This window comes from Piliocolobus tephrosceles, chromosome 9 (genome assembly GCF_002776525.5).
Source record: "Piliocolobus tephrosceles isolate RC106 chromosome 9, ASM277652v3, whole genome shotgun sequence".
NCBI lineage: Eukaryota > Metazoa > Chordata > Mammalia > Primates > Cercopithecidae > Piliocolobus > Piliocolobus tephrosceles.
The window spans coordinates 17213768-17241239 of NC_045442.1; the positions used below are offsets into that span (position 1 = coordinate 17213768).

General features: G+C 41.5%; 1 protein-coding gene across 1 annotated transcript in view; it reads right to left on the reverse strand.

The window, feature by feature from the left end:
- Positions 1-15392: 15392 nt before the first annotated feature.
- PNLIPRP3 (pancreatic lipase related protein 3) overlaps positions 15393-27472 on the reverse strand; it is a 48048-nt gene continuing 35968 nt past the window's right edge. The window contains exons 8-12 of the mRNA XM_023224407.2: positions 26891-27009; positions 23781-23913; positions 21223-21334; positions 16537-16704; positions 15393-16266 (exon numbers count right to left, since the gene is read on the reverse strand). Coding sequence (XP_023080175.1) covers positions 16185-16266; positions 16537-16704; positions 21223-21334; positions 23781-23913; positions 26891-27009 — 614 coding nt within the window. The 3' untranslated portion in view covers positions 15393-16184. The remainder of the gene's footprint in view (positions 16267-16536; positions 16705-21222; positions 21335-23780; positions 23914-26890; positions 27010-27472) is intronic.

The following is a 27472-nucleotide window of genomic DNA, read 5'->3' on the forward strand; positions in this document are numbered from 1 at the left end:
AAACATCATGTTTGTTGCTTGACTAAAATGCCTTTGTCACTTTCTAAAAACAAAACTGACCAGTTAATTGTGTGAAATTGGCGTGTAGGCAGAGCTTAAATGTTTCCCTCGTATGCTTTCAGTTGCTAGTCAACCAAGGGGAAAGTTCAATTTCTGGAGAGAAATGTCTATTGATTACTACACCAACAGTCATTACATTGAAACCGAGGCCAGTGAGTAAGACAGTAAGTTCCTATGTAACCTGAGGACAGATAGCTGAAGAACGCCCACGGCATGTGCCCCCTGTGCTCTCACACTCAAAACATTCTGTGAGGCTAGAGTTTCTCCATCCTGGTGTTCCTCTTCTCCGTTCCACAGGTACTGTCCCTGTCCCACCTGAAACATGTGACAGAAACATACATGGTAAACCAGCAAAGAGTTCAGGATAGCTGAATCTTCTTTCTTTACTGGTTGTAATTCATGCATTTGGAGAATGCTATGAGGTTTGTCCTTTATGTTTTATATAACCCAATGTACACTTACTCCAAGAGCATTAGCCAATAATCAGGAGAGGGTTTTTTAAAAAATGATATTCTACCTTAATACTTGTTGTCGTTGCTAAATTTCAAAATTGTTTATAAACCAGAATTTTAATCCGAGTGAGATCTTAGAAACTGAAATTTTCCCTGCAAGAAGCATAGAGGTTTGATTCATCAAAAATGTGTGAAATGTAGAGGTTTGTTGGTTACTAAGCAGTCGCTGGATGACACAATATGCTCATTCTTCCACTAGAGGGCACTGTAATAAATCTATTAAAGTCAACTAAGGCTTTCCACAATAAAAAGACAAATCAAACTTTTGGAAAATTAGAATTTATTTGGTGCTATCAGTAAACATAATTAAAACATAAAAATATGTAATTATAGCTGTATATGATTGGGGAGAATTATGACCACACATGAAAATCCAAAGCTTCTTTTGTATTGATTGAGTCATTATTCATTCATTCATCCATCCATCTGTCCAGTCACTCCTGTACACATATCCTGACCTAATTTTCCTCAAGGATTTCACAGTAAGAAAATAACTCCAGAAATCATGAATACTATCTTCGTTTTACAGATGGATACACTGAGGGTTAAAGGGGAGAACAGATTTGCTCAAGTCCACTTCATTAATTGATGCTGGAATCAGAACTAGATCCTAGATCCTTTAATTCACAATTCTATGCTCTATTCACTGTATTAGATTCTAAGATATTGTAGAGGTTCAAATGGAAATAAACTTCTGTTTCTAAGATTTTAGACAATGTCATCTGCATTGCTGGTACAAAATATCAACATGTTCCATTTGTCTTCTGGCCAAATGTTCCATTTTGTCTAATGCATTTTTCTTTTTTCAAGTTTTTTGTTTTGGGTGCCTTGGGCCTGTTTCTTTCTCTGTGATAATCAATGGAATTACAGTTTTTGGCCTCGAAAATTCATGGGTGTTTGTAAGTGCTGGTGCAAGAAACTTCTGTAAATAAGACAGAAAATGTTGCATATTTCCCCTGCAGCTTCAGAGAAAAGGTAAATGGCATTATGCATAATAAAAATGTTGCTGGAAATGCTATTTCCAAATGCTAAAAAGAGTTTGGTAAAACACCTGGACTTTAGATATTGATGTTATAGTCTATGAATGTAGCCCTCATCTTATAAAAGGTCTAATTCTGATTGGTTGACTTAAAAATGTTTTGCGGTAGAAATAAAATTTAAATTCCTTTCTGCTCTCCAGAAGCTATATGTATGCCTATATTTTCATTTTTAAGCCAGATGAGAATCACTCTCTTCCTTTTTCCCACACTTGCAATATAGTGACTTGGATTGAGTTCTTAGTTGAATACAGAGCTTGAGAGACTTGTCTCACATAAATGAACTGTCCGGAAGCATTGCCCACTGCCAATATGGTCTTTGAGCTAAGAGAGAGGAAACAATGATGTTTTCTTTATTTTTAAGTGACATTTTTTTCTTCCTTCACACACTCACATTTCTAGTCTTAAGTTATTTTAAATGTTAGGTTTGCTGTGATTATTCCTAAATGATGGATTAAAGTTTGGTAATTGCATCTGTCTCCATGATCAATGGACACTGTTTTGCAATTGAGCCAGTTAAGGCCATTGGACTGTGTCCGAGAGGAGCCTGAAATGAGTGGATTAGTAATGGTCTGGTTGGATTTGTTCTAAATCTATTGGGCATGGCCTTTGCTCCCTTGGTCTAGGACCCTCAAGGAAATTACTGCTCCTCTGGCTTCAGATGACAGTCAATACATCCTTGATGGGTAGATGTATGTGTGAACGGATGAATGAAATGTCAGTTCTCTTTTCCAGGACCATAGCTTCCAGAAAAATAAAGGACTCTGAATTCCAAAGTGAGATTGCTTATGACAACATATGTGTGGTAAACACAGAATTCAGGAAAGAAAACCCACTGTTTACTCTCTTTGTAGTTATTGTCCCACAGGAGATCAATGTGTGGAGGGCAAAGGTCTTAAGACTAGCCGAGAAAGCTGGTTCTTTTCTGTGCTTCTCTCACCCCTGTGCCTGCTTCTGTTATAATCCTTGTCATGTGGTATTATAATCAGTGATCTCCTCTCCTGTGACCTCTTCAATGCTGTGCCTTGAGAATAGGGACTATATATCTTTTTATTAAATAGCCTCATTATTTAGCACAGTGCTTGGCATATAAGGATAACTCAATAAATGTTTGTTAAATAAATGAATGGGATGAAAGTCTATAAAAGAAAATAGAAATATAGGAGTATGTGAAGGCTAAATGTTTGCAAAACTCAGGCATAGAAAGTAGGCTGTATAAGGAAGAAAACATCTGCCAAGAATCTTTGACCCAGCCTATATAGACATTTGGCCTCCCTTATTGGAATAAAATCTGGTAGACTCCACTCTCCTGAGTATAACACTCAAATCACATAGGGCAGAACTCACAGAAAAGCATGGATAAAATAAAGAAGCCCATCTAGTATTATAAGTATGTATTTTTGGGAAAAAAATATAACACAACACAACACAAGCTACATATATCATTTTTATTACATGATCTATAGAAAGTGAAGATTTACAAAATCTTCTTGCCCAGAGGGTCTGTGAAAAAAAGATTGCTTTTACCAAGTGGAGAAGACCCCAGGAGGGACATGAGAATTTTTTGTTTGTCTAACATGAACTTAGGTTTTAAAAGGCTGGGAAACAATAACTTGGCATGATTTATTATTCTCCTGTTCCTAAGGCCCCCCTGCTTCTTCTGGAGAGTTGCAGAATCAACAAAATCTGAAGGCTCTATTGAACGGAGAATTTCTATTATTCACTCCCATCTGATGAGCCTGGGGAAATAAATAGCCATGCAACTCAACCAGGTGTCAGAATCTTCCTTTAGCTTCAGCTTTACTTCCCCTAGCCCTAGGCATAGTGCAGAGGTCAGTGCTTCTGACATGATTGGATCTTTACACAGCTCTAATATTTGCCCCTTTCTTTCCTCCAGTCCTGGAGCACAAACCCTTGTAAACCTTCTCCCAGGTACCTTTCTCCTCTTAGCCTGCCATTGAGCAACCAGGTTCTGAGCCATTCAATATTCTATTTTACCTACAACTCAAACTGGTACAGCCCTTTGAAATGTGTAAAATGCTATTATATACAATAGTCCTTTAAGAAAAAAAAAAAAAAAAAGGATCAGCAGTTAACTTGCGAGCAGTAAGCAAGGTGTGAAAATTACCAGGGCTGTAGGCTACTGGGCATGCAGCCAAACCCCGCAGCCTAATGAAGATGAACCTGAATCTCACCAAGTCTCTCAAACGAGCTACTAGTTACAGTGCATATACAAGATAGAGAAATACGTTCAATGATACCAAGATCATTCCATCAGTTTTAGGTGAGCATTTTTATAGGACGAATGACCTGGTTTATTTAATAATTAGTGTGGAAGAAGTGGGAGGGGAAGCTGCTACAGAGGAAGAGATTTAGGAACATGTCAATCAAACACAGTGTGTAGACCTTGCTTGGGTCCCAATTTAAACAAACTAACTGCCAAAAGACATTTTTGAGGCAATCTGGGAAATTTCAATACAACTTGAATATAAAATGATATTTTAAAATTACTATTAATTTTTCCATTAATCTCAAATTCACTTACAAATGATTATTGTTAATTTTTATAAAATTCATTTTGTAGTTATGGTAAGCAAGTTTATCGTTTACAGATACATACTAAAGTATAAATGGGAGAAACAGCATTATGTCTAGGATTTGGTTAAAAATACTCCAGCAAAAACAAACAAAACAAAAAATAGGAAGTGTGTTTGTGTGCACACTCATAAAATAGTAAAAGCAGGCTGCCCGAGCCAACCAGCAGCAACCCGCTCGAGTCCCCTTCCACACTGTGGGAGCTTTGTTCTTTCCTTCTTTACAATAAATCTTGCTGCTACTCTCTCTTTGGGTCCACACTGCCTTCATGAGCTGTAACACTCACCACGAAGGTCTGCAGCTTCACTCCTGAAGCCAGCGAGACCACGAACCCACCAGGAGGAACGAGTAACTCCAGATGTGCTGCCTTTAAGAGCTGTAACACTCACCGTGACGGTCCGCAGCTTCATTCTCGAAATCAGCGAGACCAAGAACCCACCAATGCTGGACACATTTTGGCGACCACGAAGGGACCCTCATGTATCGCCAAGCAGTGAGACTATCTCCTATCACCAAGCGGTGAGTACCATTGGACACCTTTCACTTGCTATTCTGTCCTATTTTTCCTTAGAATTTGGGGGCTAAATACAGGGCACCTGTTGGCCAGTTAAAAGTGACCAGTGCGGCCACTGGACTAAAGACATGGGTGTCAGGCTTTCTGGGAAAGGGCTCTCTAACAACCCCTGACTCTTCGGAGTTGGGAGCGTTGGTTTGCCTAGAACCAGCTTCCGCTTTTCCTGTATTTCTGGGCTGAGCTGAGGGTCGACAGAGAGGAAAGCCATTCAGCTCTGGGGTTCTGACAAGTTGGTTGACCCTGTGGCCATGAGTGGAACTCTCAAAGGCATGTCCTCCAAGCCACACTCACCCATCTATCCTATTTATCCTGACCCTTGCCCCCTGGGTCCTAATGCCTGTCAGACAAAGTTCCTCTCACCTCTGTTTTCTGAGCTAGTCCAGCTTTTAAAAATCAGTACCTGTCTCTGGTGCTTTTCTAGTTTCTCCTATAAGAATGATTTCTAGTATAAGCTCCAGGACTCTCTTACCTTCTTTAGGCTTACCAACCAGAAAGACATAATTTTTGTCCAAAGCCCCATCTTAGGAGAGACTATCTGGAATTTTAGGATCCCTCCTCAGACAAACAGGCCTAACAAAAGCTATTGCTGAAGCTAGGATATGGGAAGCCTTAGAAATTGTATCCTTCCTATTCATATAAGTGAGTACAAAGTCACTATTCCAACCCTGGAGATCCCTTCTTTCCCTCATGGTATGGCCCTTCACTTCATTTTTGGGGCATAACATCTTTATAGGACAGGGGTGAAGTCCCAATACTAACAAGAGAATGCTTAGGACTCTAAAAGGTTTTCAAGAATGCATCGGTAAGGGCCACTAAATCCAATTTTTGTTGGTTCTTCTTGTGGTCTAGGAGGACAGGCAAGGGTGCAGGTTTTCGAGAATACGTTGGAAGGGCCACTAAATCTGATCTTCCTCGGTCCTCCTTGTGCTCTGGGAGGAAAATTAGTGTTTCTGCTGCTGTGTCGATGAGCGCAACTATTCCGATCAGCAGGGTCCAGGGACCGTTTTGGGTTCTTGGGCAGGGGGAGAAACAAAACAAACAAAAATTGTGGGTGGTTTTGCCTTTCAGATGGGAAACACTCAGGCATCAACAGGCTCACCCTTGAAATGCATCCTAAGCCATTGGGACCAATTTGATCCACAAACCCTGAAAAAGAGGCGGCTCATTTTTTTCTGCACAATGGCCTGGCCCCAGTATTCTCTCTCTGATGGGGAAAAATGGCCACTTGAGGGAAGTACAAATTACAACACTATCCTGCAGCTTGACCTTTTCTGTAAGAGGGAAGGCAAATGGAGTGAAATACCTTATGTCCAAGCTTTCTTTTCACTGAGGGAGAATCCACAACTATGCAAAGCTTACAATTTACATCCCACAGGAGGACCTCTCAGCTTACCCCCATATCCTAGCCTTCCTATAGCTCCCCTTCCTACTAATGGTAATCCTCCTCTAATCTCCCCTGCCCAGAAGGAAATAAGCAAAGAAATTGCCAAAGCACCAAAAGCCCCCAGGCTATCGGTTATATCCCCTTCAAGCTGTAGGGGGAGGGGAATTTGGCCCAACCCGGGTACATGTCCCCTTCTCCCTCTCTCATTTAAAGCAGATCAAGGCAGACCTGGGGAAGTTTTCAGATGATCCTGATAGGTACATAGATGTCCTTCAGAATCTAGGGCAAACCTTTGACCTCACTTGGAGAGACGTCATGCTAATGTTAGATCAAACCCTGGCCTTTGATGAAAAGAATGTGGCTTTAGCTGAAGCCTGAGAGTTTGGAGATACCTGCTATCTTAGTTAAGTAAATGATACAATGAAAGCTGAAGAAAGGGATAAATTCCCTACCGGTCAGCAAGCCATCTCCAGTATGGGTCCCCACTGGGATTTTGACTCAGATCATGAGGACTGGAGTTGTAAACATCCGTTGACCTGTGTTCTAGAAGGACTAAGGAGAATTAGAAAAAAGCCGATGAATTATTCAATGATGTCCACCATAACTCAGGGAAAAGAAAATCCTTCTGCCTTCCTTGAGCCGCTATGGGAGGCCTTAAGAAAATATACTCACTCCCCTTTCACCTGACTCACTCAAGGGTCAATTGATTCTGAAAGATAAGTTTATTACCCAATCAGCCACAGATATCAGGAGAAAGCTCCAAAAGCAAGCCCTGGGCCCTGAACAAAATTTGGAGGCATTGTTAAACCTGGCAACCTCGGTGTTCTATAATAGGGACCAAGAGGAACAGGCTCAAAAGGAAAAGCGAGATCAGAGAAAGGCCACGGCCTGAGTCATGGCCCTCAGACAAACAAACCTTGGTGGTTCAGAGAGGACAGAAAAGGGAGCAGGCCAATCACCCAGTAGGGCTTGTTACCAGTGTGGTTTGCAAGGACACTTTTAAAGAAAAGATTGTCCATGAGAAACAAGCTGCCCCCTCGTCCATGTCCACTATGCCAAGGCCATCACTGGAAGGTGCCCTGTCCTAGAGGACAAAAGTTCTCTGGGTCAGAAGCCCTCAACCAGATGATCCAACAACAGGACTGAGGGTGCCTGGGGCAAGTGCCAGCTCATGTCATCACCCTCACTGAGCCCTGGGTACATTTAACCATTGAGGGCCAGGAAATTGACTTCCTCCAGGACACTGGCGCAGCCTTCTCAGTGTTAATCTCCTGTCCTGGATGACTGCCCTCAAGGTCTGTTACCATCTGAGGAATGCTGGGACAGCCTGTAACCAGGTATTTCTCCCACCTCCTCAGTTGTAATTGGGAGACTTTGCTCTTTTCACACGCCTTTCTTGTTATGCCTGAAAGTCACACACCCTTATTAGTGAGGGATATATTAGCAAAGGCTGGAGCTATTATCTGCATGAATATGGGGAACAAGTTACCCATTTGTTGTCCCCTACTTGAAGAGGGAATCAACTCTGAAGCCTGGGCATTGGAAGGACAATTTGGAAGGGTAAAAAATGCCCACACAGTTCAAATCAGGTTAAAAGATCCCACCACCTTTCCTTATCAAAGGCAATATCCCTTAAGGCCTGAAGCTCATAAAGGATTACAGGATATTATTAAACATTTAAAAGCTCAAGGCTTAGTAAGGAAATGCAGCAGTCCCTGCAACACCCCAATCTTAGGAGTACAAAAACCAAACGATCAGTGAAGACTAGTGCAAGATCTTAGACTCATCAATGAGGCAGTAATTCCTCTATATCCAGTTGTACCCAACCCCCATACATTGCTCTCTCAAATACCAGGGAAGCAGAATGGTTCACAGTTCTGGACCTCAAGGATGCCTTCTTCTGTATTTCCCTGCACTCTGACCCCCAGTTTCTCTTTGTCTTTGAGGATCCCACAGACCACATGTCCCAATTTATGTGGACAGTCTTGCCCCAAGGGTTTAGGGATAGCCCTGATCTGTTTGGTCAGGCACTGGCCCAAGATTTAGGCCACTACTCAAGTCCAGTCACTCTGGTCCTTCAGTATGTGGATGATTTACCTTTGGCTACCAGTTCGGAAGCCTCATGCCAGCAGGCTACTCTAGATCTCTTGAACTTTCTAACTAATCAAGGATACAAGGTGTCTAGGTCCAAGGCCCAGCTTTGCCTACAGCAGGTCAAATATCTAGCCCTAATCTTAGCCAGAGGGACCAGGGCCCTCAGCAAGGAGTGAATACAGCCTATACTGGCTTATCATCACCCTAAGACATTAAAACAGTTGTGGGGGTTCCTTGGAATTACCAGCTTTTTCCAACTATGGATCCCCAGATACAGCGAGATAGCCAGGCCCCTCTATTCTAATCAAGGAGACCCAGCGAGCAAATACTCATCTAGTAGAATGGGAACCAGAGGCAGAACCAGCCTTCAAAACCTTAAAGCAGGCCCTAGTACAAGCTCCAGCTTTAAACCTTCCCACAGGACAAAACTTCTCTCTATATGTCACAGAGAGAGCAGGTATAGCTCTTGGAGTCTTTACTCAGATTCACAGGACAACCCCACAACCAGTGGCATACCTAAGTAAGGAAATTGATGTAGTAGCCAAAGGCTGGCCTCACTGCTCATGGGTAGTTGCAACTGTGGCCAGCTTAGTGTCAGAGGCTATCAAAATAATACAAGCAAACGATCTCACTGTCTGGACTACTCATGATGTAAATGGCATATAGGTGCCAAAGGAAGTTTATGGCTATCAGACAACCGCCTACTTAGATACCAGGTGCTACTCCTTGAGGGACCGGTGCTTCAAATACGCACGTGCATGGCCCTCAACCCTGCCACTTTTCTCCCAGAGGATGGGGAACCAATCGAGCATGACTGCCACCAAATTATAGTCCAGACTTATGCTGCCTGAGAGGATCTCTTAGAAGTCCCCTTAGCTAATCCTGACCTTAACCTATATACTGATGAAAGTTCATTTGTGGAGAATGGGATACGAAGGGCAGGTTATGCCATAGTTAGTGATGTAACCATACTTGAAAGTAAGCCTCTTCCCCCATGGACCAGTGGCCAATTAGCAGAACTAGTGGCACTTACCCGAGCCTTAGAACTGGGAAAGGGAAAAAGAATAAATGTGTATGAAGATAGTAAATATGCTTATCTAATCCTACATGCCCATGCTGCAATATGGAAAGAAAGGGAGTTCCTAACCTCTGGGGGAACCCCCATTAAATACCACAAGGAAATTATGGAGTTATCGCATGCAGTGCAAACACCCAAGGAGGTGGCAGTCTTACACTGCCAAAGCCATCAGAAAGGTGAAGGAGAGAAGGCAGAAGGAAACCCTCAGGCAGATGCTGAGGCCAAAATTGCTGCCAGGTGGAACCCCCCATTAGAAATACCTACAGAAGGACCCTTGGTATGGAACAACCCCCTCCAAGAGATTAAGCCCCAGTATTCCCTGACTGAAGCAGAGTGGGGACTTTCACTGGGGCATAGTTTTCTCCCCTTAGGGTGGTTGGTGACAGAAGAAGGAAAGGTACTTATACCTGAAGCCAGCCAGTGGAAAATACTTAAAACCCTCCACCAAACTTTTCATATGGATATTGAAAACACTAATCAAATGGCCAAATCCCATTTACAGGGCCAAATCTCCTCCGGATCATCCAACAGGTAGTCAAAGCCTGTGAGGTGTGCCAAAAGAATAATCCCCTGGTTCATCGTAAGGCCCCTTTGGGGGAACAAACAATACGTCACTATCCCAGAGAGAACTGGAAGTTAGACTTCACCCATATGCCTGTCAAAGGGATTTCAATATTTGTTGGTCTGAGTTGATACCCTTACAAATTGGATAGAAGCTTTCCCCTGCAAGACAGAGAAGGCTCAGGAAGTGATTAAAGTCGTAATTCATGAAATAATTCCTAGATTTGGGCTTCCCTAAAGCTTACAGAGCGACAATGGTCCAGCTTTTAAAGCCATGATAACTCAGGGAATTTCCAGGGCGCTAGGGATACAATATCACCTTCACTGCTCCTGGAGGCCACAATCCTCAGGGAAGGTCAAGAAGGCAAATGAAACACTCAAGAGGCACTTAAGGAAAGTAATTAAGAAACTCATCTCCCATGGCCTACCCTTTTGCCCATGGCCCTGTTGAGAATCCGAAATTCTCCTCACAAAATAGGGCTCAGTCCATATGAAATGCTATATGGATGACCTTTTCTCACAAATGACCTCCTACTTGATCAGGAAACGGCCAACTTGGTCAAAGATATAACTACTTTGGCAAAATATCAACAAAACCTTAAAAATCTACCTGAAGGATGTCACAGAGAAAAGGGAACAGACTTGTTTCAACCAGGAGATCTAGCATTGCTCAAATCTCTCCCCTCTACTTCCCCATCTATGGACTCTTAGTGGGAAGGACCATACTCGGTAATCCTCTCTACTACCACTGCAGTTAAGGTGGCAGGAGTGGAATCTTGGATTCACTACACCCGAGTTAAACTTTGGACATCCCCTGAGGAACCTGCAGGACCGTCAGCTCAGGAGTCCCAAGATCAGCCAGACCAGCCTTGATACACCTGTGAACTGTTGGAGGACTTGCACCTCCTATTTGGAAAGAAACATCCCAGACTAACTGGACAGGCACCTGCACCTTAGTCTTTCTAAGTCCCAACATCAATATTGCCCCAGGAAATCAGACCTTATTAGTGCCCCTCAAAGCTCAAGTCCATCAGCACAGAGCCATACAACCAATACCCCTTCTTATAGGGTTAGGAATGGCTACTGCTATAGGAACCAGAATAGCTGGTCTATCTACTTCATTGTCCTACTACTACACACTCTTAAAGGATTTCTCAGGCAGTTTGCAAGAAATAACAAAATCTATCTTTACTTTACAATCACAAATAGACTCTTTAGCAGCAGTGACTCTCCAAAACCACCGAGATCTAGACCTCCTAACTGCTGAGAAAGGAGGATTCTGCACCTTCTTGGGGGAAGAGAGTTGTTTTTACACTAACCAGTCAGGGATAGTATGAGATGCCACCTGGCATTTACAGGAAAAGGCTTCTGAAATCAGACAACGCCTTTCAAACTCTTATACCAACCTCTGGAGTTGGGCAACATGGTTTCTCCCCTTTCTAGGTCCCTTGGCAGCCATCTTGCTGTTACTAGTCTTTGGGTCCTGTATTTTCAACCTTCTTGTCAAATTTGTTTCCTCTAGAATCAAGGCCATCAAGCTACAGATGGTCTTACAAATGGAACCCCAAATGAGTTCAAGTAACAACTTCTACCATGGACCCCTGGACTGACCTGCTGGCACTTTTACTGGCCTAGAGAGCTCCCCTCTGGAGGACACTATAACTGCAGGGCCCCTTCATCGCCCCTATCCAGCAGGAAGTAGCTACAGTGGTCATCAGCCAAATTCCCAACAGCAGTTGGGGTGTCGTGTTTAGAGGGGGGATTGAGAGGTGACAGCATGCTGGCAGCCCTCACAGCCCTTGCTCACTCTTGGCGCCTCCTCGGCCTCGGCGCCCACTCTGGCTGCACTTGAGGAGCCCTTCAGCCTGCCGCTGCACTGTGGGAGCCCCTCTCTGGGCTGGCCGAGGTCGCAGCTGGCTCCCTCTGCTTGCAGGGAGGTGTGGAGGGGGAGGTGCGAGTGGGAACTGGGGCTGCATGCAGTGCTCGTGGGCCAGTGCGAGTTCTGGGTTGGTGTGGGCTCGGTGGGCCCCCGCACTTGGAGCGGCTGGACGATGCTGCTGGCCCTGGGCAGTGAGGGGCTTAGCACCCAGGCCAGCAGCTGTAGAGGGTGTGCCAGATCCCCCAGCAGTGCTGGCCTGCCAGCGCTGCGCTTGAATTCTTGCTGGGCCTCAGCTACCTCCTCACGGGGCAGGGCTCAGGACCTGCAGCCTGCCATGCCCAAGCCTTCCCGCCACCATGGGCTCCTGTGCAGCCCGAGCATCCCAGATGAGCGCCACCCCCTGCTCCGTGGCACCCAGTCCCACCGACCACCCAAGGGCTGAGGAGTGCAGGTGCAACACGGGACTGGCGGACAGCTCTGCCCACGGCCCTGGTGTGGGATCCACTAGGTGAAGCTAGCTGGGCTCCTGAGTCTAGTGGGGACTTAGAGAACCTTTATGTCTAGCTAAGGGATTGTAAATACACCAATCAGCATCCTGTATCTAGCTCAAGATTTGTAAATGCACCAATCAGCACTCTGTAGCTAGCTAATCTGGTGGGGACTTGGAGAACCTTTATGTCTAGCTAAGGGATTGTAAATACATCAATCAGCACTCTGTGTCTAGCTCAAGGTTTGTAAACACACCAATCAGCACCCTGTGTCTAGCTCAAGGTTTGTAAGTGCACCAGTCAGGACTCTGTCTAGCTAATCTAGTGGGGACTTGGAGAACTTTCATATCTAGCTGGAGGATTGTAAATGCACCAATCAGCACTCTGTGTCTAGCTCAGGGATTGTAAACGCACCAATCAACACTCTGTCAAGATGGACCAATCAGCTCTCTGAAAAATGGACCAATCAGCTCTCTGTAAAATGGACCAATCAGCAGGATGTGGGTGGGGCCAGATAAGGGAGTAAAAGCAGGCTGCCTGACCCTCCCAGTGGCAACTGGTTGAGTCCCCTTCCATGCTGTGGAAGCTGTGCTCTTTTGCTCTTTGCAATAAATCTTGCTGCTGCTCGCTCTTTGGGTCCAGGCTGTCTTCATGAGCTGTAACACTCACTGCAAAGGACTGCAGCTTCACTCCTGAAGCCATCGAGACCACGAACCCACCAGGAGAAATGAACAACTCCAGACTCATCACCTTTAAGAACTGTAACACTCACCCTTAGGGTCCATGGCTTCATTTTTGAAGTCAACGAGACCAAGAACCCACCAATTCCAGACACAATAGGATTGTTAATATATGAAAATTGTTAAACTGGTTGACAGGCACCTGGGGGTGCTAGTTTACTGCTTTCTTTGCTGTTGTGAATATTTAAAAGTTTCTACAAATAAATTTCTTTCTTTTTTTTTTTTTTGAGACAGAGTCTCACTCTGTTGCCCAGGCTGGACTGCAGTGGCATGATCTCAGCTCACTGCAAGCTCCAACTCCCAGGTTCACGCCATTCTCCTGCCTCAACCTCCTAAGTAGCTGGGACTACAGACACATGTCACCACGCCTGGCTAATTTTTTTTTTTTTTTGGTATTTTTTAGTAGAGACGGGGTTTCACTGTGGTCTCGATCTCCTGACCTCGTGATCCACCCACCTTGGCCTCCCAAAGTGCTGGGATTACAGGCGTGAGCCACCGTGCCTGGCCAAAAATAGTATTTTTTTTTTTTTTTTTTAATTTTTAAAAAGAGAGAGTGGGCGGGAGTTGACAACAGTGTTGAACTCTGCCATGGGACGGAGCAAATGAGTAGAATTTCCTATTTGATTTAGTGACTGGTAGTCATTGGAAATCTGGGTGAGAGCTGTTCTAAAGTCAGATGGGAGCAGAGAGGAATTTAGGACTGGGAAGGATTTATTTTATTTTCTAATGGCAGGGACTTCAGATTTTAAAAACTGGATGCAATGAGAAGTTGAACATATAAGAGAAAGAAAAAGTGACCTGTAGGGGAGTGTTCCCAAGAAAGCAGGAGAGGGTGGAGTCCACCACCCAGAGGCAGGGGTTAGCCTGGGAGAGAAGAGGCAGCTTCCCTATTAGAAAGAAAAAAGGATAGAATGGATGCAGATGTAAGCAGTTGATGTGTTTGGATCAAAGAGTAGAGATTGCTGTCTGATCATGGCATCTGTTTTCTATATAAAGTAGGAGAAGAGTTTGGGGCAGTAGGTGTCAAACGCATTTCAGGACAGTACAGATCACAATATACATCATATCATATACATTCTAATTACAGCCATCTTCTCTGTGGTACCACTGTCTGAACAGCACTTCAGGTGCCGGCCCAGAGAAAAGAAATCCGAAAGCATTTAAGGTTAAGGTTTTGTCTAACAGAAAAAAAAAAAAAAAAATGTCACTCAGCAAGCCGGAAGGGGAGGCAGCTGTGGTCAAAGAGGACATTCCGCTTGGCGAGTTGGAGGTGGGCATTTGTGAGTGATATGATGACCAGGCATGAGTGTGAGTTAATAGTCACAGAGTGGAGGGAGTATTGGGTAATTGGACTGCATTTTCAGCATTCACTCAGGAAGCAGAACAATTCAGTAATAGTCCTTGCCCAAACAGTAGTAGGCCATAATTGCTATGATACAATAGTGCAGGGCACTCAGAGGGAAAGGGAATCATTTTTTTAGTGCTTCCTTAGGGAATAGCACACACAGAAAATAACGGCGTCACCTTGAACTTTTGGAATTCCTTTGCCTAGATAGCTCATGCACTATTTTTCATCCTCACACGTTCTTATAATGCAAAAAAGGGGACAGATATTAAGAACTACAGGACGGTAAGTCTATACTTTATTAAAATAGGGTTCTCGGAAGTTAATTGACTACCATTAGTCTTTTCAAGCCTTGAAGGAGCCAGCCTAGAGACCTCTTGGGCGAGGAGGCAGCTAGTACTCATGTTGCCTAATGCCACGGCCGGATCCATAACTCTTCCTCCACCTTGGGACCTGCGCAGGCTCGGGACAGCTGCTCTCAGAAGACTTCTCTCCCCCAGGGTCTGTGCTGACTTCACCACCAGCTTGCTAATGAATGCTGGACTGTGACACGATTACTCAGTACGGCTCAGTCCCTTCTACTGAGCTTACTCATAGCCACTCTGCTCCTGGATTGGCCTGGGTGTGAATATGTGCAGCCCACCAGTGAGAACAGTACACACCGCCGGATCATGCCAAATGTCCCTGAACCCGTGTTCCTCCTTCTCCCCAGTAATCTTCCATCCCTTACTTGCAAAATGGGAGAGTATCCCACTTGCTTCTCTGCTTTCCGCCACAGCACAGATTGATTTATGTACATCCACGGGTCCTTCTGAAGGTTCAGCTGGCAGCAAGGCGCCAAGGAGAATCGAGAAACCCTCTGCGGAGTATCTGTCATCATTTCTCTCCAACAATATTTATAGCACAGACCTATAGGCTAAACACTGAGCCTAGTGATAGAAAACAGAGCAAATGAAAATATAAAATTTCTCCCTTTCGCTGGCTAAGGACAACTCATTTGGAAGAAATTGAAGCAACATAAAGAAAAAAAACCACAATGGACACATTTAAATATTGTAATATTGTCATTGCAAGAACAAAAGGTTATCCAAGTGCTTTACAAATGAAATGCTGCCTTGAGACTAAATACAAATTCACCATAGAGCCTTCAACACCCACGGAGAGGAGTAATTCTCCTGTGAAAGGGACTTTTGGAGGAAGGGGGCTATACCCTGGGTTGTTGAACTTCAGGTCCCATTGCTAACTGATGAATACACAAGAGATAAACTCTAAAATCTCTCTTATGCATACCCTGAACACCAAGGAACACCTTGGAAATACTAGTGCAATCTCATTAGTTTTTATTGTTACTAGACAGACACATCAACCCACAAGGTTATAATCTACTATATATCATGCACTATAGTCATAATTTGTCTCAGCAAGATTTAACAACATAACAAATAGTTTTATATAATTTTAGAACAATGATTATTATATCTGAAAATGTACTTCAAAAACTCAGCAAACCAGAGGCTCACTTTTTTTCCAGTGAGTTTATACACTCACCGTACATTTGCATCACCTCCTCTCATTCAGGAAAATTCCAAAACAGCTCTATTTTGTCACTGACATCCAGATTCCTAGAGACCACAGGAATTATCTTTTGTCCCAGGGTTCAGTGTGTTTTTAAGGTGCAATTAGATGAGCATTCTACACAGAAAAAAATACCAAACCCGTACTTGACTCTGAGTAAGAACCTTGCAAAGGACTGGGAGTCATTTACAAGGGTTACATTTGGTCTGGATGCCAGGTGGAAGGAGACACTTTTCTTCACTGCTCCTACTAAAGAAATCCATCATGACTGCATCTGAGGTTGGCATGGTTTCAGGTTCTGGGGAATATTAGGTCCCATTATGTCTTGGCTACAGAAGGTAGATCTGAAAGTTTTTAAGGAAAAAAAAAGGAATTTTAACCTGACGCCAGGGAAGAAAAAGACATTGGTAGATCCCCCGATTTAATTAGTCATTCTTATTTTTGAACACTTCTGCAAATAAAGCATTGGTTTCTTAAATTTTCCTTTTCTTTAATTGCAAAATTTCAAAGTCTATGAATTTTTATACTACTTGCACATTTCAAAGTATCTGTGGGTTTAAACACCATTTATAAAATGTAAAGTACTAAAATGAAAAGGAAAAAGCAATACTTACTTATATCCATATTTCCCAGATGTATTTATCACCATTTCTGCTCCCAACTTATTCTGAGAATCTTCAAACAAATGTTTTTTCCAGATGAACTGAACACTTGTAATGTTTCCAACATTAACATCTGCATCGATTAATTTCGTGTAAGTCATGCCTGGCTCAAGTTTTCCACTGTAAACAAAAATAAGACTCATAAGTTTGCACTGGCTGTTCACAGCACTGAATGAAAGAAAACACATCTGTGTATGCACTATGGAAGAGAAACTTGTATTTGCTAGCATTTGCTTGTAGGAGATTTATTCTTTCCATGTGTATTGATCAGCATCTCAGAATAGCATGGTTCTGAAGTTTGAAAGAAGGGTGAAGTCAATGGAAAGCTTGGCTAGGTGATTTTTAGAGAATTTCTAGAGAGGTATTATTGTGATTTCTCCACAGTGAAAGATCTGGTCTTGGCTTTGTAGTATCAGAAACCAGATTATACTGATACCAGGAAATCAAGAAATCTCAATAGTGGACTAAATTTACACAAGACTTATCTATGAGCCAGAAGCCTGTTCACCAATTCACAGTGTGGAAATGCCTCCCTTTGATTAACCAAAAAGCTCCCGTGCCCTTTTTCTGGTACCTTCTTTAACCACACAGAAGGAATTGGGTAACCAAACTAGTGATCAAAAGACATTTTGTTGATCACAGCAATAGAGCAGAGAGAGGTGCCATATCTCCAGGCATAAGGTATGTTCCATCCAAGCCAAAGTGAAACCAATGACATGTTTCTTCCCTATCATGCAAAAATTCTCCACTGTGACCCAAATTGGTCGTGGCACCCAAACCAACATCTCTTACCTCCAGAAGAGCTTCCTGACTCCCCTTTCCTATAGCTATTGCTAATATTCTCCTTCGGATGAAACAGTCCCTTTTTTGTTGTGTTGGCAACATAAATTAAACTATAGTTAGTAAATGATTAAGCTACAATCATAACTGAATTTGTCCCCATGTTGCTCCATACTGTATCACCTTTCCTTATTTCTTCATAACTTAAAACTATTCTTCTGTTAATGTATCATTTATCTACTCAAACTGCAATATTAGCTCTGTGAAAGAAGGAACTGTGTCTGCATCCCCAGCAGTTAGAGCAGTTCCTGGCACAGTGTAGGCACCTACATATTTGCTGAATGAATTAACGAACGAATATTGCTATTTCTAGGGTCTGTCTTATTATATTACTAGTAGAATTAATTGATTTAATTACCAGAGGAAACCGTTCTTCCAAATTCTTAAGGGTAATCTTTCTGTTATTCCAAGAACTATCTTCACTCAGTGCCCATACAATGCAGCCCTTTATGTCATTAGAAGTCCAATTAGCTAAGACATAACCTATGGTGAAGCTGGACTTTTTTTTTTTTTTTTTAAACACTTAAGGTCAGGGATACATGTGCAGGTACCTAGGTAAACATGTGTCATGGGGTTCTGTTGTACAGGTTACTTCATCACTCAGATATTAAGCCTAGTACCCGTTAATTATTTTTCCTGATCCTTACCCTCCTCCCACCCTTCACCCTCTGATAGGTCCCAGTGTGTGTTGTTTCGTTCTATGTGTCTGTGTGTTCTCATCATTTAGCTCCCACTTATAAGTGAGAATATTCAGTATTTGGTTTCCTGTTCCTGCATTAGTTTGCTAAGCATAATGGCCTCCAGCTCCATCCATGTTCCTGCGAAGGACATGATCTCATTCTTTTTTATGGCTGCATAGTATTCCATGGTATATAGGTACCACATTTTCTTTATCTAGTCTGTCATTGATGGACATATGGGTTGATTCCATGTCTTTGCTATTATGAATAGTGCTGCATTAACATAGGCATGCATGTGTCTTTACAATAGAATAATTTCTATTCCTTTGGGTATATAATCAGTAACGTGATTGCTGCGTCAAATGATATTTCTGTCTTTAGGTCCTTGAGGCCTTCCAGAATAGTTGAACAAATTTACATTCCAACCAGCAGTGTATAAGTGTTCTTTTTTCTCCAAAACCTCAGTATGTTATTTTTTGACTTTTAATAATAGCCATTCTGACTGATGTGAGATAGTATCTTATTATAATTTTGATTTGCATTTCTCTAATGATCAGTGATGTTGGGCTTTTTTTCATATGCTTGATGGCCATGTGTATGTCTTCTTTTGAAAAGTGTCTGTTGATGTCCTTTGCCTAAGGACCTAAGTTGTCTTCCAGGGTTTTTATAGTTCTGGGTTTTACATTTAAGTCTTTAATCTATCTTGAGTTAATTCTTGTAATATATGGTGTAAACAAGAGGTCAAGTTTCAGTACCTTTGGCTTATGGCTAACCAGGTATCCCAGCACCATTTGTTGAGTAGGGGATTCTTTCTCCATTGCTTGTTTTTGACAGATTTGTCAAAGATCAGATAGCTATAGGTATGTGGCCTTATTTCTGGATTCTCTACTCTATTCCATTGGTCTATGTGTCTGTTTTTGTAGCAGTACCATGCTGTTTTGGTTACTGTAACCCTGTAGTATAGTTTGAAGTCGGGTAGCATGATGCTTCTAGCTTTGTTCTTTTTGCTTAGGATTGTCTTGGCTATTCGGGCTCTTTTTTTTTTTTCTGGTTCCATATGAATTTTAAAATAGTTTTATTTAGTTCTGTGAATAAACTCAATGGTAGTTTCATATAGATAGCATTGAATCTATAAATTGCTTTGGGCAGTAGATAGCCTATTAGAAATTTAGCAATTTGGCCAAGCACAGTGGGCTCAGGCCTGTAATGCCAATATTTTGGGAGGCTGAGGTGGGCGGATCACTTGAGGCTAGGAGTTTGAGATCAGCCTGGCAAACATAGTGAACCCTGCCTCTACTAAAAGTACAAAAATTAGCCAGGCATAGTGGTGGGCACCCGTAATCCCAGTTACTCAGGAGGCTGAGGCAGGATAATCACTTGAACCTGGGAAGGGGAGGTTGCAATGAGGTGAAATCACACCACTACACTCCAGCCTGGGTGACAGAGCGAGATTCCATCTTAAAAAAAAGAAAAAGAAATTTAGCAATTTATATAACAGTCTTACTTATTTGTGAGTTGCACAAATAAAAATATATGCTCATATTTGTATAGTATTAAATGGACGGGATTAAAAATATACCTTATATGGTATCAATTTTTTTCCACTTGCTCCATTATCTAGATCTGTCTTTTCATGTTATTGATATTGTCATTTTAATGATATTGATTCTTCCTATCCATGAGCATGGAGAAGCTGGACGTATAAAACTTGTCTGAAGAATAGAACTAGACCAGCATACAAATTTAGCTAGCTGACTTCATTTCAAGATGAGAAATCTGCTGTGAACCTTCAATGCTTACTTATTCTTAAAAGAGGATTGGGTAACTATGCAACAGCATTACAAACAGCTTCTTCGGCCGTTATCAAAAGAACAGAGATGTGGAAACGCTCTCACAAATCTTAAAAGAGGCAGAAACTGCATATTCATCGCCAGCTGCCCCAGGTTAGGTGCCTCTGTGCAGGGCACAAATCACACAGCTTTTATCCAGCGTCCTGTGAGCCTCAAAACCACAGGCACATGATTGTGCTGAACTGCTCTCAGAGGGAGGCTTGATGGAGCCATGAAGAACAGGCAGAAACAAAATAGCAGACAGGAAAAAATATCTGCAACAAAGGAACAGCATGGGTGAAGTCCTGAAGAAAGGTAAGGGTGGGATCTATTCAGTGCTGGGTAGTGCAAACAGTGTAGCCTTGCTGAACTGAAGGTGGAACAAAGCCAAATGGTGGGAGACATGGCTAGAAGAATGGTGGGCTGGAGCCTGTGCACCAACCGGGATCCAGATCATCACTCACTGAGCTTACATTTACAGACAGTTGGACCAAGCTGAGATGACGTGCAGAAACTCTGCCAGTGATAAAACTGATGCATCTCTCAACTGACAAAATAACCAAAAAATCTCTGCTGTTCGTGCCTCTGCCCAGTGTTTGAGGATGATGGAAATCACAGAGATAAAACACAAACAGATAAATCCCTTCATCTGTTTGCAAAACAGGTTGCATCTAATTAGTATGTATAATGTTAATTCTGACATAAATTACAGAATAAAATAATGGACATGAACATAATACAAAAATGCTAAGGCTGAGTAAATAAAAGATTAAGAAAATTTCAAGATAAAAGGAGGCTTTAGCAAAAGATACAAAAGGAACATCTGAACTGGATTATTTTTAACCTCTGACTATTCTAACACATGTCTGGTATCTGTGGCTAATGCTTAGACAGCTTATTAGAAATTTAGCAATTTATATAAATGTCTCATTTGTTACTTACACAAATAAAAATATATGCTTTTATTTGTATAATATTAAGTGAATGGGATTAAAAATATACCTTGAATACTGTCAGTTTTTTTTCCACTTGCTCTATTTTCTAGATCTGTATTTTCATGTTATCATTTTCTAACATTTTCTGTTTCTAGTTGGAACTGTAGAGAAAATACATATTATGATTTCTACTTTATATTTGGAAAACGTGAAGTAAAAAGAAGAATCAAAGGTAACATGGTAGCCTGTGGAATTATAGGAAAAGAGAAGACTGAACAGCTTACTGAGCCAGTCTCACTGAGTGTTACTGAGCCCCCAGCACGGTGCAAAGCGTCAGTTTCTCACCGTGCCTACCTGGCAATGGCAAACTCCCCAGTTTTCCCAATTGTCCCGCCTACACGAAGAAAGACAGTCCCTTGAGTGACTTTGCTTCCTCTGAGTTTAACAGACAATCTGTGCCTCCAACCTAGATATAAGGAAACAAGAAAGAAAGGGAGAGAAAGAGTTAAAAACACATGGGAAGTATGACATCCTGGATCCTTTAATGGAGATACAATTTTCAGGGTTGTATTTGAACAGTGCTGCACATATTCATGCAAAAATACAACTTTAGTTTCAGTGAATTTGGTGAAAAACTACATTTAAAAATACACATTATGGGCCACATTTTAATTTTCCAGAAAAAAGAGTTTAATAATATTTTTAAAAGAACATTCTTTATTTTTCCAGGTATTTTTATCACTTTTAAAAATGGAAGTCCTGTGTCTTCTTTTGTCTATTTCCTTTGTATTGTGTGGCATATATATAGCATGTATACTTTCTATAGCCAAGTTTTTATTTGCCGTAGTGTGACAATTAATCCAGAAAAATCTAGGAAACCTATTGGGCAAGAAGATGTGTGCTTTTCTAATCATTTAGAGGCAAAGTGAGTCATTCTTCTTCTCCTGCAGGGATATGTGCTAAGAATGCCCAGTACACATAGATACAGATCAATATAGTATCTGTCAGTAGGATCATTCCCTTGTAAATGGTCAAATGTAAATTTTTACATCTAGAGCTAAACAGATCTTTTTTATTGAATTCTAAAATTACTGTATGCTTAATAACAAACTAAAACAATGCAATTCTTCATATGATTATTTGAAAAAGAATTGAAAAGGGAAAGAAACCTACCAGAGAGGAATTTTAATTCCTGAGTTAATCATTGTCAAAGAATTTTCTTTCTCTTCTCTTTCTTTCTCTCTACTGGAATCTGGGTCCCCTTGCTCTTTCTCCACTGAAACCACCCTAGCCAAGCTCAGTAAGGGTTGAATCGTTTATTCACCCAATGAGCCTCTGTGGTGCCCTGTCTCATTTGACCACAATACAAAGGAAATAGACAAAAGAAGACACAGGACTTCCATTCTTAGAAGTCATAAAAATACTTGGTGTGGGCCAGGAGCGGGGGCTCACACATGTAATCCCAGCAATTTGGGAGGCCGAGACTGGCAGATCACGAGGTCAGGAGATCAAGACCATCCTGGCTAACATGGTGAAACCCCGTCTCTACTGAAAATGCAAAAAATTAGCCACGCGTGGCGGCGTGTGCCTGTAGTCCCAGCTACTCCGGAGGCTGAGGCAGGATAATGGCGTGAACCAGAGAGGCGGAGCTTGCAGTGAACTGAGATCCGGCCACTGCACTCCAGCCTGGGCAACAGAGGGAGACTGCGTCTCAAAAAAAAAAAAAAAAAAAACAATTTGCTGTGGCGTATGTCTCCTCTCTTCCTCCTCATCTTTCTTTCTTTGGCTGTTTTAACGATAACCTTCACTGGTCTTCCTTCTCCCTGCCCATTCTTCAGTCTCCTTTGCAGGGGCCTCTTTCTCTGCTTTCTTTCCTTCTCAACTGGTACATTCTTCTTTGGTAAGGACATCATCCACTTTCACCACACTGACCACAGGCTGAGTAACTCCCAAATCTCTGTAGAACACATCCATTTCCAGAGGCTGAGATCCCTATCTCTACCTGCCTCATGGGGCGCACATACTCTCAAACCCTAAAGGCAGCTCCAAAGAAACATGTGAGAAACTAGCCCATCATCTTGCTCCAAACTAGCCTTTCTTCCTGTGTTGTCAAGCTCAGAGAATAACACATCATCCACAGCCAGAACTGTCCTTGACTCCTTGCTTTTCTGCATTTTAAAATCCATTCACCTAGACCCATTTTGCTTCTACCTTCTATCTTTGCAAACTCTCTACTTCTTTTTTCTTTCTTTCTTTTTTTTTTTTTTTTTGCCTGAATTGTGGCAATAATTATCTAACAGGCACCCTGCTTCCATCTTGTGGCCTTCTAATCCATGCAGAAACTAAAGTGATTTTTCTAAAAATAAAAATAGTCTGGTAATTCTTAATACCCTTCAATGGCTTTTCATTCACCCACAGACAAAGCCCAACCTTTCCACTTGGGACACAAGGCCTGTCCCTCATTATCTGTACCAATTTGTCTCTCCCACTTCATCTCCTATCACTGTCCTCCCAGTCTCTACAATCCTGGCAGGGGCTTCTTTCAGTTTCTGCTCTCTCTTACTTCCAGGCATTTACAGATGTGGTCCTTCTGCCTAGAATACTCCTACTTTCCTTCTCCCTCTTACTCCTCCTACAGGAGTCAGCTTAGAAAGGCTCCCTGACCTTTATGCTCTGCACATATCTCGAATGTTTCCTAAGAGAAAGTTTATTACTCAGGATTGGAACTGAGATTTTACTTGCTGTCTTTCCCATTAGCCTAAACTCAGTTAAAGACCTCACTGTGTTGTTCTTCACTGAATTCCCAGTCTGGCCCAATGCCCAATTATTTAGTAGACACTCAATAAAAACTGTTGAATTTTTAAAGATAAGTACCTTAAAGCATTACAATAAAACTTAGCTATAATACTTACGGGCAAATGGGGAAAGAGACCCTGTGTTTAAAAAATAATATAATCCATTAGTCTTCATATTTTGGAGGTGAAATCTATCAGCAAAATGACCCATTGTTGGGCAACCTTCTTTGGGACAAAAGAAGCAATTTCCCTGATGACAGAAAATGAAAGGTGATTACTTACATAATTAGAAATGTTGCCCTTCAATAAAATGCGTGATATATTATTAAATAATAATACATCTCAAGTGTCTAAATAGAGGATACACATTTTAAAAGTGCCTAACAGGCCACCATGTCTGTTTTCAAAAATAAAACAAAAGCAAGTGAGGGAAAAAGAGAAACTCCCTGTTAGAAAAATAGGTAGATGATATGAAGACAATCCACAGAAAAGGAAACTCAAATAGTCAGTAACTAGGTAAAAAAGATGCTCAATCTTACTAGTTGTCAGGAATGTGTTAATTAAAACAAGGTATAATTTCATATTCAACAGATTTGCAAACATTAAAGCAATTGGCTACACTGAATACGTGTAATAGGGAAATTCTCCTTCGCTTTTGCTGGAAAGCGGTATTATTCTTCACTGCATTCCCAGTCTGGAATATAATTTTTAAAACATCAAAAATATAATCAGATCAAATTTTTAAATTTTTAAAAGTTTGCTGTGCACACAAAAGAACAGTCTTTGAGCTGGGAGACTTCAAACTGAAAACGGTAAGAAGCCTCTGCTTACAGCAGTCATAGGATAGTTTATAAAGACGGAAATATTTTGACCTTTTTTTGCGATTGGGTATTATAGATTAACATTCTTCTCTAGGGCAAGTAGAGATATTTATGTTGATTTGTCTATAGCTGATTGGTTTAATTTCCCTGAATCATGCTGACAAGCAGGTAAAGCTCACGTTTTTTTGTTTCATTTATGATTAGAGCTGGTGTTTCTGGGAAATCAGCATGACTTGGTTTTGGCTCTTTGGTTGTGGGTGGCCTTGGGTTATCTCTAAATTGTGGCCTTCATTTGTATTTTTCTTTAGCAATCAATAGACATTTTAAACAGTGATTTGGTAATGTCTAATAAAGAAGGAAATGTATGTATGCTTTGATAATTTCACTTCTGTTGTATGCCATGAAGGAATTCCACTCAAGCACATAAAGAGACATACAAAGATGGCAGAGTTGGTAGACATTGCTTTTAATAGCAACAACTGGAAACAATCAAAACTCACATTAGTAGGGGAACGAATCAATAAATTACGACGGATTCCCATAAAATAAATACATTAGATCTATGGACATCAATGTAGATTTCAAATTTTATATTTATGATATTTAATGAAAACAGCAAATCCAGAAATGTACTTATCACATGATAGCATTTATTTGATATATATCAAATTCAACTCTGCCTTAGGGGCAGGAATGAAGGGAATATAAGGCCCTTGGCTTCTTTAATTTTATTTGTATGTTTTAAAAATCTAAAGGAAGAGGAATGAAATGTGAACATTTAAAAAACATGGGTAGCAGCCGGGTGCGGTGGCTCATGCCTGTAATCCCAGCACTTTGGGAGGCTGAGGCTGGCGGATCACCAGGTCAGGAGATCAAGACCACAGTGCAACCCCGTCTCTACTAAAAAATACCAAAAAAAAAAAAAAAAATTAGCCGGGTGTGGTGGTGCGTGTCTGTAGTCCCAGCTACTCAGGAGGCTGAGGCAGAAGAATGGTGTGAACCCAGGAGGCGGAGCTTGCAGTGAGCCGAGATCACGCTACTGCACTCCATCCTGGGTGAAAGAGCAAGACTCCATCAAAAAAAAAAAAAAAAAAAAAAATGGGTAGCAGTGCTTGAATATTTGCTCTTTTATAGGCTAGGACTACAGTAACATCCTATTTATTTATTTACTTACTTTTTGAGATGGAGTCTCAATTTGTCACCTAGGCTGGAATGCAGTTGTTATTCAGAGGCATGATCATAGCGCACTGTAGCCTTGAATGTCTGGGCTTAAGAGATCTCCTGCCTTAGCCTCCCAAGTAGCTGGGACTACAGGTGCATGCCACTGCTGGCTCTGACTTACTTTGATTGTATGACTCTTTGGGTACAGTACAATAAAATATGTCGAGGAAATTGATTCATTCTAATAGTTTGTAACCACATGTAGCATCCATGTGGCATGAGCTAGCTTCTAAGTGTTCTCCAATTTGGCAGATTAACTCTTATCTCCAAATATACAATGACTCCAAGGCCTTGCTTCCACTAGAAGTAAATGCTAGGATCCCTTGGGTGCTCAGAGCAGCAGCCACGGCAGGAAGAAGAGAGGGGAGAAGGAGGATATGTGGGAAATGTTACTGTTTGGCTGTCAAGCTTTCTGAGAATGGCAGGAAACTGAGAGGATGGCCTAAACTCATCCATCTGCCAAGTTCTGTAGCAAGAGAGAAATGCTTCTTCATGTCACAACACAGCACTTATTCGCAAAGTACTACTACTTACCATAAACTTTGACTGAACAGCCCACATTTTCTACCATGATAAAACAGGGGATTAGGTCTCTAAAGCACAAGAATGAAGATCTTTTCCACTTCCCACTACAAAATAGATTTTCTTTCTTTTACTCAAGTAAAATCAGATTTGGTAGTTTGTCACATATTGATCTGTGTGGAACTCCTCTGAGCTATCTATGCCTTAGTTCTGCTCTGTATAAATAATTACATTTTAATAAAATAATGTTCATATTCCAAGTAAATAGTAATATGTTTGGTTGTAGCTATTGATTGGTTCAGCCTTCTTAAGGTATCTTTGAAGATGACATTTAAAATATATATGCAGAAATATTTTTGCCCTAGACTTATGCCTGTTACACAGTAGCACCTAATTACTGCATAACAAATGGCCAAAAAAGCAAAATTGTATATAATCTTCAAAAGAGCTGAAACAACCAGAATATAAATAGTTGGTTGAGTTATTTCAACCCTCCAGCAATCCCAGCTACTGTTCAGTACTCAGCACAGAAATAATCCATTATTTCCCAAAATGGCAGGTGCATTTTTTTTGCTACCTGCTCAAAACCCTAATGTTTAGCTGGACGATTGTGTTTCAAAAAATTACTTTATAATTAAATTCCAAGTAAGATGATTTACTTACTGCTTTAAAAGATGTGTAGGATCTACAAGGATAAGCAATAAATGCATCAGGATTAAGAATACTTTCAGCATAAAATTGATGACTTCGGGCATGGTTACAGTCAAAGAAGGAAGCCATTTCTGTGAAAACAATTCCCAATTAACTGATAGCAATTAACTGATAACTGGTAGCATAAACCATTTCTTAGAAAGAGTAACTGTAAGTGGCAGTCTCTTGAGTTGCGAGGGCCAGACCTTTTGTCTAGGCTTGGATATTGTACAACATTTATGAAAGTTACATATAATTTTATTTGTACCAAAGAATTATGTGACTCAAAAGGGACATTCAAGAAGTGGAAATAAACAAAAGCAAATGTGATGACTTTGTGCTTTGACACTAATATACTGAATCACTTCTTAGTGACAGTGGCAGGAGGCAGGCAATTTCTTAGGCAGATAGGAGTGTATACCAGTGAAACCCACCCTTCAAGCCAAAAACAATGTGAAGCCTGAAAACCAAGCTGCCAGTTCTGGGTAAAGTCCCTGACCAGAATGAGAACTTCTATTCCTGTTTGCCTGGTCTTTCCTGAACAACATTTTTGGT